This window comes from Canis lupus, chromosome 17 (assembly GCF_048164855.1).
Source record: "Canis lupus baileyi chromosome 17, mCanLup2.hap1, whole genome shotgun sequence".
NCBI lineage: Eukaryota > Metazoa > Chordata > Mammalia > Carnivora > Canidae > Canis > Canis lupus.
In genome coordinates this window covers 639255-654182 of record NC_132854.1, presented here as the reverse complement: position 1 = coordinate 654182, position 14928 = coordinate 639255, and the positions used below count along the sequence as shown (strand labels likewise).

Below are 14928 nucleotides of genomic sequence, written 5' to 3'. Positions count from 1 at the left end.
TGCTCTTTTTCTACTTCTTGAGGTGGATGCTTTGCTTATTGATTTTCAATTCTTCCTTCTAAAATAGGCATTTAGGAAGTTGAATCCTACAAGTCTTCATGTGAAGCATTTCCTTCATCATTCAAAATATTTTCTAATTTCCACTGTAACTTCTTCTTATTCCCAAGGGTAATTCAGGAGTATACAATATTTACACATATTTCAACCTACCAAGTTATCTTTTTGTTATATTTCTTCCTTAATTGTATTGTGGTCAGAAAACATAGTCTGTATCATTTTAATTCTTTGAAATTTGTTGCAACTTAGTTTATGGTCAATATTTATAAATGGCCTACTTTTCTGAAAAGAATATGTATTCTTCAACATCAAAGCCAATGTTCTAAGCATGTCCATTAGGCCATTTATTGTGCTGTCCAAATCTCCTATTTCCTTACGGATTTTTCACCTGCTCATTCTATCAGTTGGTAAGGTATGTGAGAATTCCCTGCTTTGACAAATTGCAGATTTATATCTTTCTCTTTGTAGTGTTTATTTTTGCTTTAAATAATCCAGTGCTTTCCATGTGAAATAAACCCTTCCTCATTATGAAATGTCCTTCATTATCTCTAGAATTACTTTTTGCCTTAGCTTATTTTATTTTATTTTTATTTATTTATTTATTTTTAAATTTTTATTTATTTATGATAGTCACACGGGGGGGGGGGGGGGGGGCAGAGACACAGGCAGAGGGAGAAGCAGGCTCCATGCACCGGGAGCCTGATGTGGGACTCGATCCCGGGTCTCCAGGATCGCGCCCTGGGCCAAAGGCAGGCGCTAAACTGCTGCGCCACCCAGGGATCCCCTTAGCTTATTTTAATATTGACATAGCCACACCAAAATTTTCTTGTAAATATTTGCAAATTACATCAACTTTTATCCTTCAAATTGTTCTGTGTCCTTATATTTTAATTGTATCTATTGTAAACAGTATACACAATAATTGAGTTGATTTTCTACAATCCATCCAGTATTTAGTTTACTTACATTTAATGTAATTATGTAAATGCTGACACATTGGCTTTAAATTCTCCATTTTATCACGTGCTTGCTATTTGTCCTGCATTAAGCTAATTTTCCTTAAGTTTTTTCTCACGTTCTTTTGAATTTTTTCTTCCTTTATTCCTGATCCTTTAGAAATTATACATGAATCACACATCCTCTACCATTTTAATCATAATTTTAACACACACACACAGAGCAAGTATCTTTTCCCACTATTCTGTCTTTTTAACAGTTATCTCTTGTTAAACAGAGCTCTTAACTGTGATGAAGTCCAATTTGTTAATTTTTTCCTTTGTGGTTAGTGCTTTTTATATCTTCTCCAAAAAAGTGTCTCTTAATCTGTGTTTTAACAAATCATTCTCCCATGTTTTGTCTAGAACTTTACAGTTTTAAGATTCTTGTACAGGTGTGTAATCCAGCCCATATCCATCGCTAGGGGTGGCCCATGCATGCTCTGAAGCAGGGACTGAGGTGACATGTTCTCAGGCTCACCTGGTTATTTCCGTATCAGCTATTGAAAAGATTCTTCTTTCCCCACTGAAATATAAAACTTGACGAACAGTCTTTAAGCAGATAAAAAAAGTACAAAGAGGGACACCTGGGTGGCTCAGTGGCTGAGTGTCTGCCTTCAGCTCAGGTTGTGATCCTGGAGTCCTGGGATCAAGTCCCTCATCGGGCTCCCCACAGGGAGCCTGCTTCTTCCTCTGCCTATGTCTCTGCCTCTCTGCATCTCTCATGAATAAATAAATAAAATCTTAAAAAAAAAAAAAAAGTAGGAATACTTCACTACTTCATTTCAAATCTTACCTAATGCTACAATAATGAAGCCTGTGTGCTTGCAGGGTAAAGGATAAATAGACCCACTAAATACGATAAGAGTCCAGAAACATATCCACAATATGGCCAATTTCTTGTTTTTACAAAGATGCCAAGGAATTTCATAAAGTTTACTCTGTTCACTTATGAATCCACAAGCCCTCAAAGAAAGGGTGTAGGATTAACTGTTAAAGGCAGGTATTCCAACCACTGTCAAGAGTTAATAGCCAGGAAAATGTGAAAAATAGCAATAGAGCAGAAACAAAACCAAAGGATTTTTTAGTGGTGTTTAGACTATAACAGTCTCTTACATCTCTAAAAGCACTTAAGTCATCTGTAAAATATAGTTTACTGTCACATTAACAATACTTAACATACAGCACTTTAATATTTACAAAGTGCTTTCCCCTTTAACTGCCCTGTGAGATGTGAAGAGAAGCACTATCAATCAGCACCAACTACAATCTTAAATTATATTCTATACATTCCATAGAAGAAAGCATGAATTTATCTAGCACAGTTTGGGAAGATTCATACTCAAAATCTTTAAAATATGTTTTTAAATTTATAATACTTAGTAGAATAATAGACAGGAATTTTTAAAATTCACCAGTACAGCATATTTTTAGATAATGCCTAAGAAATGCCAGTAAGTGTTTTTATAAGAGGTACTTATTTCCAAAATCTCCCCCTTGGGGGAGGTTTTAGTGGATGGGATAAACGGTAGTACAATGCCAAGTGAATGCTGCTTTAATAGGTGTCTTCCGTTCCAAAATCCCCTGTAATTCACCTAGGTTTTCCTGAGTGCAGAGAACACGAAGCAACATGCTGTTATGCCATTGTCACAGTGATGTCTTTTGTTTGATTTTATACAACCACCAGCAATACAAGAAGTCTTACGGAGTTTATCATCTAAACAGATAAAGCCAATAAATATAACAGATTTATCAGTTTAGTGGAAAACATATGTCCTATTTTTTCTCCTGGGATGTTGTAAGTACATGCCTTTAAGAATATGTTTACCTTAGACTTTTAAGCTCCTTCAGCAGCTAAAAATAAGCTAGTTTAAGTTGTCAACATCAAAATATCACAATATCAGCAAGTCAAGCATGCTGGCATTTATACCACCCCATGAAATAGCTCAGGAAGCTTAATGATCAAAAGGCATTTATGTTACATGCTTTCATTTACTTCTCTGACTTATCTGATAAGTGAGAAACATTTTAAGTTATTAAGGAAGCTTTTATCCCAACCCTGGTTGGGATAGGTAGAACAGAGAAGTGTTACAAGCAAAAAACCAAAATGGTATTTTATTAATGTTTAACATAGCAACACAAAAAAATTACACATTCAGGATACAGTATCATGAAATAAATTGAATGGCTGAAAACAAACAAAAACACCCTGATATTTACTGTGAATTCAAAACAGGAAGGATAAAAATTAAAAAGTAAATTACAAAAGGGATTAATCTAAATAAAAATATTAAATAAAACTCTAACCGGAATTTAAAAGGAAACCAAAATCTTAATAGAGCAGAGGCAAAGAAAATGTATAAGAAAGAAAATAAATTAATTTGAAATTAATGTTCACAGGCTGTTGAAAAATAATTAATGTTGAAAGCATTTTCCTTTTTGAAAAAGTTTAAAGTGAGATCAATTTACTTACCCAAGCTCTGTCATGCCATCTACAAACTCCTTTTTGCTAAATTCACATTGTGTCGCTGCCTTGAATTTCCATGCTATAACCAAAACGCTGACACTGGCAGGATCAAGGCTTAAATCATCACAAAACTGTTGAATCCCATCAATTCCAATTTTATTTTCATCTTGTGGGTCTACAGTGAAAATCAAGAGAGAAAGAAATTACGCTGTTTTGAAAAGTACCACTAATGGGTGGTTAGAGTCCTAGCCCTAGCAAGCATGATATATCAATCACTGGACCACAATTTTCTACTGCATATGAGACAGCAACAAATAATTCATAAAAAAAAAAGCCCTATTTTAAAAATCTAGGTCACTGGAGTTTAGGGGAAGAAAGAATCACTATAACTTCTTTGAGAAGAGTTCATCATTAAGAAAAAAATTAATTTCCATAAAGTAAAATAAATATTCAAGTTTACACAATTCTAGTTTGCCCAAAGGCATACTGCTACAAAAAAAAAAAAAAAAAAAAAAATACTGCATTGTGGGGCACCTGGCTGGCTCAGTCAGGGGAATGCATGGCTCTTGATCTCAGGGGCATGAGTTTGAACCCCACATTGAGTGTGGAGATTATTTTAAAATTTTTAAAAATCTATAATTCAAAAAAAAATACTGAATTTTTAAAGTGTTTACCATATTAAGTTATCACAACCCTGCCAAAACAATAAACTAATGTTTTTTCTTTATTATTTTTTTACATTTATTTATTTATTTATTTTTAAAGATTTTATTTATTTATGCACGAGAGACACAGAGAGAGAGCAGAGACATAGGCAGAGAGAGAAGCAGGCTCCTCACAGGGAGCCCGATGAGGGACTCAATCCCCGAACTGGAATCATGCCCTGAGCTGAAGGCAGACACTTAACCGCTGAGACACCCAGGCATCCCATTTTTAAATTTAAATTCAATTTGTCAACATATAGTATAATACCCAGTGATCATCTCATTAAGTAGTGTTTTTCTTTTTTCTTTTTTTTTTAAGATTTTTTTATTTACTTATTAAAGAGAGACACACACACACACAGAGGCACAGAGACACAGACAGAGAGGCAGAGGGAGAAGCAGGCTCCATGCAGGGAGCCTGACGTGGGACTTGATCCCGGGTCTCCAGGATCAGGCCCTGGGCTGAAGGCGGCGCTAAACCACTGAGCCACCCGAAGTTGCCCTGCTTTTCTTTTTCTTTTTCTTTTTTTTTTAAAGATTTTATTTATTTATTCATGATAGTCACACAGAGAGAGAGAGAGAGGCAGAGACACAGGCAGAGGGAGAAGCAGGCTCCATGCAGGGAGCCCGACGTGGGATTCGATCCCGGGTCTCCAGGATCGCGCCCTGGGCCAAAGGCAGGCGCCAAACCGCTGCGCCACCCAGGGATCCTGCTGTTTTTCTTTTTAATGTGATTTCATTTGCTATAACTTTAATACTACTGTACAACATTTAGGCTTCAAAATCATTAAGTTCATGTATCCACATTTAATGCCTTAGAAATTCAGGCCTCCTTAACTCCCATTTCTGGTCTAGAAATGAAATTAAGGAACTTAGCATTTCTTCAACAGAAAATCAAATAATAAAGTCTATTAGAAAAATCTCAGCAAGACCTCAACAAACTAGGTCTAATAAAAATGCATGTATACTAATATCTTATCATGACATAAACATTAATTCTGTTGGTTTAGAAGGTACAAAGAGAAAATCTGTAGCTTCTTTGCTTAAATGAAGATTAGGTGTGATAAGCTTTTCTTCCATTGTATAAAATTTAACTTTGGTCATTTAAGTACTACGTACTACATTTTAATAGACATGTTACCAAAATGAAAGAAAATGTATGCCATAAAGTAAACAAACGAAAGTACAGGCTTCCTCACAGCCTCTTCTCCTGCATAACTATAGGAGTAGTGTCCCAAGGGCTTCTGCTTCTCACCCAGCTTCCTCATCAATGCTCCCAAAGGTACTGATCTTCAGGAGAGCAAAATCGCCCTCAATGCCCTCACCTCATAAATTTCACTTGCAATAATACTATTTGAAAGTAATTTTCAGAGGACTCATTCCTTCGTATACATGAACATAAACCAGCATATTTGTCAACAGTCTTTAAACAATACGTTTATTTGTAGAGTCCAAGATGATAGCACATGTCTACTTTAAATGACAAGATTTGCATGAATAAAGTTAAATGATGAAAGGATGCTGTTTAAAGAAATAATGATCACATAAAGTATTTTTTTAAGGTGCTAGATATATTTGAATCACTTCAGAAATCTGCACAGCATGTGATTCACAATTAGCTCCACAATTACCTTAGCCAAAAACATTGAAAGCATATTACAGCTTATTAAAAATGATTTTTCATTTTGGAAAACCAATGCTCATTTTTCAAATACAAAGCTGATCTTCCCACCACAGAGTATGTTTCTGTGCCAAAGATTTTTAAAAAATATAATTTTTCATCTATCTTCAGATCTAAATAGGTTAAAAAATACACATAGTATTTTCAAAAGTAAAAAATAAAAATGATACATAAATAATACATAAACAAGAATTAAAGCCAAGGAGTTATACTTGTTTGGGTTAATACTTGTTTAAATGAGGTTGCTGTTTTTGTCTTTAAATTTGGAAAATAAAGTTAACCTTAGAAAGTGCTGGAAAGAAAGAAAAAAACTCTTGAATAGTAGTTGACTCTCCAAATGCCACACAGATTGACATCTGATATGGAATATGACAGCCTGCTGAGTGATCTAGGTCTGTGCATATCTGTCACACAGACGTATCTGTGCAGCACAACCATATTTCAATAGGGAAAGCTCCATTCTAAGTGCTGATTTTGATTTTAAAAACAACTGTCCCCAATTTATAACACAAAAGTTTCTTTGCTAAGAGCTTTTCCCCACCTTGGCCTCCCCAACAGCCAAGGTGCTCTAGGGCCACTTGGCTACACCGCATTAGCAGAAAGTCAACTTTAACCCTCACGTCAGATCAACTTCTTGATGAGCCTTTTCACTCTAACCCTCCAACTCCCGGGGCAGCGTGGGGGCCACCGGTGGTGTCTGAGACAGCCACCTCCCAGCTGGCCGAGCACACCTCAGACCCTGCCTGGAACGGGGGGTGTGTGTGTGTGTGGGGGGGGTGACGGGACACCACAGCTCCACCCGCAGACCCCACTCCTGGCATCCCACCCCAGCCATCAATGGTCCCTGGTTGAGGTCCCCTTGACACAGACTGGAGTACAGAATCCTGCTCCCCGGAGACGGTGAGGGGCTGTCTGCCCTGGCCCCCACCAGCCCCAGCCACCTCTCACCTCTTACCTTTGTACCTGTTGTAAAGCTGCTCCAGCTTCTTCTTGTCCACGGCGTCTCTCATGGGCTCCTTAAGGAAGAGAGTCTAGCTTTCGTAAGAAGCGGTCTGTGGCCACACCTAGTTTCCACTCATCCTGTGTGACGCAGCAGAGGGCACTTCTGTGGCCAGCCCGAGGAAACACCAGAAACTGGGGGCCTGTTCTGAAATGCCCTATGCATACACTTTGGACGCAGTAGGAGCAGGAAAGCCAACACCACTGGTCCGGAGCTTCGTTTCAGCGTCCCATCCCCATGGCTGGTGGTCTAACTGGACTTCGTTGTTTCCCACCAGGTCAGCTTCACTGCAGAACCTCGGCACAGCATGCCTCGTGCCTCATCAGTTGAGGAAAACACACGGTCTCCCGGAAGCTGAAATGACAGCACTCTAACAACAAATAGGCGAAGTGTAACCTTCAAACAACTCTGAGAATCAGTATTTTGTACAAAATACATTTGATCCCTACCCACTTCAATTAGCACAAGATACATTATTTTTTCCCCAAGTCTTAGGAAAATCCCTCTTTTACACACACACGTAGCCCCCGATACAGCCAGGCTGGGTGTCTGACCAGAGGCACAACCGTATCACCACGGCCCATCTGCAGCGTCTGCTTCGGCTTCCATTAATTTCAAGCTCTAATGAACAGAAGAGCTCTACAGTGTGTAAACATCAATGTTTTAAGTTTTCCCAGTTTAAAATCAGCCACATTGATGAAAACACATACAGGTAACTAAGAATAGAGTTAATCATCAGTTCCCAAAGCAGCTGTAAGAAGCCTGTTATGACTAATTGTAATAATATGAATAACAGAAATATCTGTATACACTAGACAGAAATAAAATGGAAAAATAGGGCAGAGGCTGTGGGAGGTAGTAAATAGCAAGACTGCCAAGTAACTGTACTATATATAGTATGTAAGGAAACAAAATAGCGCTCTGTACTTCCAGATATGGGATGGTTAGGTTCAGATTTATCTAAGGTAACCTGATGAAAAGGACACCAGAAATGAAAGTGACTCACTGGCCTCCGTAAATCAACACACTCTAATCTGCTAGATGTTAATGCTCTACACAAACACTGCACAAAATAACATAAGGAGGAGAGTTTCACTTGAGACGATTTATACTCAATCATGTTCAGAAAAGGACAGGACAGTCAGTACATAAAACCCCACAGAGTAAACTCCAGCTTACAGAAATATGTGAATGGAGTACAGCACGCTGACGGAGAGACTGAGCAGGAAGAAGCTGGAAAGTTGGGGGTGACACCCAGACACACACACCACACGTAAGAGCCGAATGGGGGCTAAAAATTAGGCTCTTAGCTTCCCTGGTGCCAAACCAAAGATGAAAACAGAATTAGTCAGGAAAATCTGTTTCATAAGATTTAAAAACCTACCAGTGGCCCAGAAGTGGCACAGCTCCTCCTACTGAAACCCGAAGGAGTGGCCCCTGTGGCCACTCATAGAAGGACATTGCCCTGTGCCCTTCCTGCTCTTAGAAACAGACTAGCCCCTCCCACAATGCCCACAGCCAATGGCAGAGTAAGCTTCCAAAGGTGCTTCTTACAGCATCCCTCACTGCTGATGCCAAAATAGCAGAGTGCAATTCAGCGAACATAATACAGTTCAAACACACCGCTCCCCAGGTATGGTCTAGGCAATCCAGGGTCCTGAGACCTCTCAGGGGTTCCACCGTGACAGAACTATTTTCACAACAATCCCATTATCTGCCACTCTCAAGCTCACTGGAATGCAGCAGAGGCCACGTGACTTGTGATCCTTGCAAAAATGTAACACAAATATGCAATAGGCTGATTATTGTTAAGTACACAAATATTTTTAAACTTTTTATTTTTTTTTAAGATTTTATTTATCCATGAGAGACAGAGAGAGAGAAAGAGGCAGAGACACAGGCAGAGGGAGAAGCAGGCTCCATGCAGGGAGCCTGATGTGGCACTTGATATCAGGACTCCAGGATCACGCCCTGGGCTGAAGGCTGGCGTTTAACCGCTGAGCCACCCAGGGATCCCCCTTCGCTGTAACTTCTAATATGGTAAATCCGGATGGCTACCATTCACATAAACAAAATCTCTTTGGGGCTCCAGTAATTTTTTAAAGTGCATACCAAACCCAGTTCTATTAAGTGTCAGAACTGCTGATGTAGACACAGGGCACTGACCTTTTGGCTACTCGGAACAATGACTGCTGATCATTTGGGATCTTGTGTCCCTTCTAGAAACTGGTGAAAATCACGGATCCTTTCTTAGGCAAAACATGTGTTTTTTGCATAAGATTTGGGGGTCTTCACACAGATTATTGAAGCCTATCTATTGGTTCCTCAGAGATGAAGGGAAGGTGAAGCTCAGGTTATAAGGCCCAGAATGGTAGATGAGGGGCCACTGGTCTCTGCTGCAGCTACTCAGTTCTGTAATGTGTAAATGACAGATGGGCTGTGTACCAATAAAACTTTATTTTACACACATAGAGATTGAGCCTGCAGGCTGTAGTTTCTAATTCTGATCTAGACTATAGGGAGATATAGACAATATATATTCAGTACCCTATTTCCTGAAACTGAGCCACTGAAAAGAACTAGACAAAGAGCTCAGTTATACTTTCTGGTAAGATCAAATTAACTAAATTAGAACAGATCCCACATGTTTTGACAATTAGCTGACAAAAGGGAAGCAGCATCTTTAATGAAGGTGATGGCTTCCCCACGGGAGGGTGGGTAAAGCCAACGGCTCCCTCAGCAACTAAAGGGGAGATACATGTCCAAAACCCACCCGGCGTATCACTAGCAATGCTCATGACATCTGTATGATGAAAACTGCCATCAGTGCTCAATTTAAAATTCTGTCATGGTTGTAAAATAAAATTTGGTGTACATACACAATACACACTGAAATTCAGCCATAAAAAGGAACAAAGTACTGAAAAATGATACAATGTAGATGAAGCTTGAAAACGTTATACCAAGTGAAGGAAGTCAGACATGAAAAACTAGATGTCACATGATTCCGTTTATATGAAATGATAGGCAAATGCATAGGCAGAAGGCAGACCAGTGGCTGCCATGGACTGGGGGGCGTGGGAAATGGGCAGTGACTGCTTAATGGGCATGGGCTTTCTTTGAGGATCTTGAGATGGTTTGGAACTAGACAGAGGTAGTGGAAGCATAACATTGTGAATGTCTTCAACACCACTAAGTCATACACTTTAAAATAGCTGATTTTGGGATTCCTGGGTGGCGCAGCGGTTTGGCGCCTGCCTTTGGCCCAGGGCGGAATCCTGGAGACCCAGGATCGAATCCCACGTCGGGCTCCTGGTACATGGAGCCTGCTTCTCCTTCTGCCTATGTCTCTGCCTCTCTCTCTCTCTCTCTCTCTGTGACTATCATAAATAAAATAATTAAAATAGCTGATTTAAAAAAATAAAATAAAATAAAATAAAATAAAATAGCTGATTTTATATTATGTGGATTATGCTTCAAAAAAATTCCAGTATCATACTCTTAAAACCTCTAAGACTAATCAACACAATAGCATACTGTTAGTCAACTGAATTATTATTTTTTTAAAATTTTTATTTATTTATTCATGAGAGACACAGAGAGAGGCAGAGACATATAGGCAGAGGGAAAAGCAGGCTCCCTGCAGGGAGCCCGAAGTAGGACTCGATCCCAGGACCCCAAGATCACGACCTGAGCTGAAGGCAGACACTCAATCACTGAGCCACCCAGGCGCCCCAGTAACTAAATTCTTTTACCAGCATCACATGCTGATGAATTCACGCCAGGTAAACGTTCTCTGGTCTTGAGGTGAATTCCTGATAATCACTTCTTGAAGCTTCTCCTAACACATGACAAAATATCAACAGAGTAAAGAAGAATACTCTCTGAAAACTCTAGAAAGAGGTCTAAGTGTGTATGGAGCAAGCCAGGCAAAGGGGCTTGACCTGTTACTACGCAGTTACGCAGTGGGCAGCAGGACAGATGGAGAAACTGACAGTCCCTCCTCCATCTATTCCCGGTGCCTCATGGGTCACCAGGTGCTCCTTCCACAAGGGTAGGTAGCGGCAGCTGTGGGTCTAGGCTTGGCCAACAACATTCCCTGGCCAGAATGAAAAGGAAGAGGATTCTCAACAAACAAGCAACATTCGATGTTACCCCTTACTGGTTTCTCCAGAAAGTAACCATGATTGAAACAATGGTCACTGGCTAAGTGTAAACACCACGTGTGCTTCGTGTCCAAAATGTACTGAGACACTCAAGCTGTGATCTGTAGAAAAAGGAATTGGCGGGCAGCCCCAGTGGCCCAGCGGTTTAGTGCTGCCTTCAACCCGAGGTGTGATCCTGGAGACCCGGGATCGAGTCCCATGTCAGGCTCCCTGCATGGAGCCTGCTTCTCCCTCTGCCCCCCTCTCTCTCTCTCTCTCTCTCTCTCTGTCATGAATAAATAAATAAAATCTTTAAAAGAAAGAAAGAAAAAGGAATTGGCACGAAGCTTTCTACAACAAAATGTCTCATAACTAAAACATCCCAGGGGACAGAAGCAAGCTCTGGATTCACTTAGGCTACATCCACGTAACATTAATGAAAGCCCAAAAACAGGCAGGACCAGGGTCTCTCCTTCAAGCTTTGATGGCCCTCACTACAGCTTATGCATCAAAGAAATTAACAGCAGCTTTTTCTTTTTTTTGGAGGGGAGGCATATTCAATGGTCTAACTTTGTTAAAATATACAAAATTCTTGAAGTAAAAATATGGACAATCTCAAATAAAATCTCTAATCTATAGGAAAAGTCTAAAACATATCCAACTGTGACTTTGAAAAAAATTGCTCACTACTAGTCTGGGCACCAAGACTACCCAGATATAAAATGGAAAAAAAAAAGTTATTCTTTTTTTATTTTTAAAGATTTTTAAAAATTTATGGGGGGGGGGGTAGTGAGCACAAGCAGTGGGTAGGGGCAGAGGCAGAGGGAGGAGCAGACCCCTGCTGAGCAGGGAGCAAGAGCCAGGCTTGACCTCAGGACCCAAGTCCTAGGACCCTGAGATCATGACCTGAGCTGGAGGCAGACGCTTAACCCACTAAGCCCCCAGGGAGCTCCAAAAAGGTTATTCTTGCAATGCCCTTCCACAGACACAACAAAACATTTGGTTAGCGGTAGCCACGGCAAACATTTGGATCAAATTAATTCCATTAACTTTGTCACTGATTTTGTGTGTGCCTCAGTGTACAGCAGGCAGGGGTGGAGTTACATTCAAGCATCCCCTTAAGCGCTCTTGGCTCTTCAGCCTCTGCACTCGCCGCGCAGCCTTCGTCCATGGTCCCCTTCCCCTTCCTTCCCTCCCTCCACCCGGCCCTGTGGTGGACTCATCCTCCTGCCTAGGCAGGGCAGCTGCTCCATGAGGGCCAGGTAGAGCCTCCTGGCTGCAGTGATGACCTGATGACCGTGCGCCCTCTGGGTTTCTAGGTCCGCTGTCCTTAGTCTTCTTGGTTCTGGGGCCAGCCCCTGCGTCTCCTTCTCTAGGCTCCTTTCCCCCTGAAGTCCCACCCTCAGGCCTCCCAGACCACTTCCCTCCTGTCTGAAGCCCTGTCACTTGCCCCTCACGACCACCAGGACAAACATGAGCCTGTTCTTCCTGGGCCCTAGAAGCCGCCTCCCGCCTGGCGGCGCTCCCCTCCGCAGGCTCCTACGAGGTCACTGTCCTCTGCCAGCCTGCACAGGAGCAGGGTGCACGTTCCAGTTCCTGGGACCCGCCCTCTAGGGCGCACCTGGACAACTCCGCGCATGCAGTCCCACCCTTGGAATTGCTCTGCCCCAGCACTGGGCACCGCTGCCCGGCGCACCCCACAGATTCCTGGGCCTCTGCAGCCCCGAGCGCTGACCACAGCCCGAAGGTGCAGTGCAGGGTCGCCCGGTGCAGGGTCGCCCGGTGCAGGCCGCAGCAGCAGCGCCCTGAATGCTGAGCCCACAGCTGCGCAGCTCGCGGGCCCAGGGAGTCCTGGGGAGCACCGACCCGCACGCCTCCACCGCATTTCCAGCGGCCCCTCTCGGGCGCTGCAGCGCGTCTCCAGCCAACCACGAGGTCCCTCCGCGCTCTGCAGGGCGGCTCGGGCGGGGCTCGGGCGGGGCGCGGACACCCGAACCGTCCCGTGCCCGCCTGCCCCGACCCTCCCGCGTCCACCCCCACCTCGTCCTCCACCTGCCGCAGGACCGTCGCTGCTACCGGGTGTCCGAGGCCGCGAGCGCGCCCGACCACACGCGCCGTCGCAGCGCCTCCCCCGGGCCGCGGGCCACCCGGCAGCAGCCCCCCTGCGCGCCTCCCCTGAGCGCCCTCAGGCCCGCCCGCAGCCCGCCCCGCCCCGCCCCCCGTGGCCCTCGCGCCCCGCGCTCCCCCAGCCCCGACCCGGCCCCGGCCCGCCCCCGCCCCGGCGCGCAGAAGGGGCCCGGCGGGGGCCACGCCGTCCACCACCTACCATCCTCCCCGGCGCTTTCCCGGCTTCTCGCCGGCTCCGCGTCCGCGCAGGCGCCCCAGCCCGCAGCCCGCCCCGCCCCGCCCCCCGCGGCGGCGCCCGGACACCCACTCAGAGCGAGGGGGCGGGACGCTCAGGTCAGGCTCGGCCTCCCAGCTCCCGACGTGCACCGCGCCGCCCGGGGCCGCCGGCACCCAGGCCCGCCGCCTCCTACAGCTCCCGACGTGCACCGCGCCGCCCGGGGCCGCCGGCACCCAGGCCCGCCGCCTCCTACAGCTCCCGACGTGCACCGCGCCGCCCGGGGCCGCCGGCACCCAGGCCCGCCGCCTCCTACAGTTCCCGACGTGCACCGCGCCGCCCGGGGCCGCCGGCACCCAGGCCCGCCGCCTCCTACAGCTCCCGACGTGCACCGCGCCCCCGGGGCCGCCGGCACCCAGGCCCGCCGCCTCCTACAGCTCCCGACGTGCACCGCGCCCCCGGGGCCGCCGGCACCCAGGCCCGCCGCCTCCTACAATTCCCGACGTGCACCGCGCCGCCCGGGGCCGCCGGGACCCAGGCCCGGCCCCTGAGGGGACGCCGCTCCCTCGGGGCGCGTCCGCGCAGACCGCGTTCGGGAGAGGGCGACCGAGGGCCGCGGCCGGGGCCCTCTCCACGCCCGAGCGCGTCCCCGTCCCCGCCCCCGTCCCCGCCCCGGGGCGGGCCTGTCGGCGCTAGAGGGATGCGAGTGAGGCGCGACCCTGCCGGCCGCTCGGCTCCCGGCGCCGCAGACCCGGACCGAGTGCGCACGTCCGCCGGCCGCGTGCAGGTGAGCGCTGCTGGGGTCGGCGCGGGGCGGGCGTCCCGGGCGTCCAGGCTCCACCCCGCGGCGCGCGCAGGCCCGCCCCCGCCCCCGCCCCCGCCCCCGCCCCCCTGCCGGTGCCTGCTGCGGGGCTGCGCGGCGCGAGGGGCGGTGTGACCCTCCCTGCTCCTGGGCGCCCCGGGCAGCGGCGGCGGCAGCGGCGGCGGCAGCGGCGCGACGGCCCTCGGCGGCGTCCCTGAGGGGACCGGGCGCCGACGGAGGCGGGGATTAGCCCCGAGCTTGCGACGGCTGCGGGTGTCGGGCCGGTCCCTCGGCGGGCCCCGCTGCCGCGCCTCCTGGGTCCTCCTCAGAACGCCGCCGGGCCCGAGGTTCGTGTTTCCAGACGCGCCGGCACCCGGGGGTGGAGGGCAGCGCGGCCCCTTCCCGGACGTCCTCCCGGTCACCCTTTGGATCGCGCGGCCTTACGGGCTCTGAGGTCTGTCTTAGGCGGCAGCGATTTCTTAAAGAGGGACCTCGGGGACCTCGGTCGTTGGATCCCTTGGAACGTGTGGGGCTTTGTAGGTCGGTGACAGGAAGTGTCGGAAACGCCGCGTAGCCCCTCAGAATCGTCCTTCGTTGTCTTTTTTTTTTTTTTTCTTGTCTCTCTTTCCTGATTCATGGCCTGATTATTTTACGAATTAGATATGAATCCGGGAGTTGGATTCGTAAGGTCGTAAGTACTTTGTCTTTTAAGAATCATATTTTTGTCATTCAGTTT

The 14928-nt window shown here is 46.2% G+C and overlaps 2 protein-coding genes across 30 annotated transcripts in view; one reads left to right on the top strand and one right to left on the bottom strand.

The window, feature by feature from the left end:
• Positions 1-13475, bottom strand: part of DCUN1D2 (defective in cullin neddylation 1 domain containing 2) — a 34073-nt gene extending 20598 nt beyond the window's left edge. For 6 of the 17 annotated variants that reach the window (XR_012009698.1, XR_012009701.1, XR_012009704.1 and 3 more), the window contains exons 1-3: positions 13376-13475; positions 6860-7274; positions 3526-3694 (exon numbers count right to left, since the gene is read on the bottom strand). Coding sequence is in view for 8 of the 17 variants with exons in the window: in XM_072782324.1 (XP_072638425.1) it covers positions 3526-3694; positions 6860-6914 (224 nt within the window). In the remaining 9 variants the exon portion in view is untranslated. Of the gene's footprint in view, positions 1-3525; positions 3695-6859; positions 7301-8083; positions 8257-8288; positions 8675-13089; positions 13148-13375 lie in introns of those variants that run through there. The other 11 variants (XR_012009702.1, XR_012009699.1, XR_012009700.1 and 8 more) reach the window with 11 other exon arrangements.
• Positions 13476-14006: 531 nt separating this feature from the next.
• The window catches only part of TMCO3 (transmembrane and coiled-coil domains 3), a 47502-nt gene continuing 46580 nt past the window's right edge, over positions 14007-14928 (top strand). For 4 of the 13 annotated variants that reach the window (XM_072782306.1, XM_072782297.1, XM_072782307.1 and 1 more), the window contains exon 1: positions 14018-14177. The gene's annotated coding sequence lies outside the window, so the exon portion shown is untranslated. Of the gene's footprint in view, positions 14178-14392; positions 14647-14864; positions 14884-14928 lie in introns of those variants that run through there. The other 9 variants (XM_072782298.1, XM_072782302.1, XM_072782299.1 and 6 more) reach the window with 7 other exon arrangements.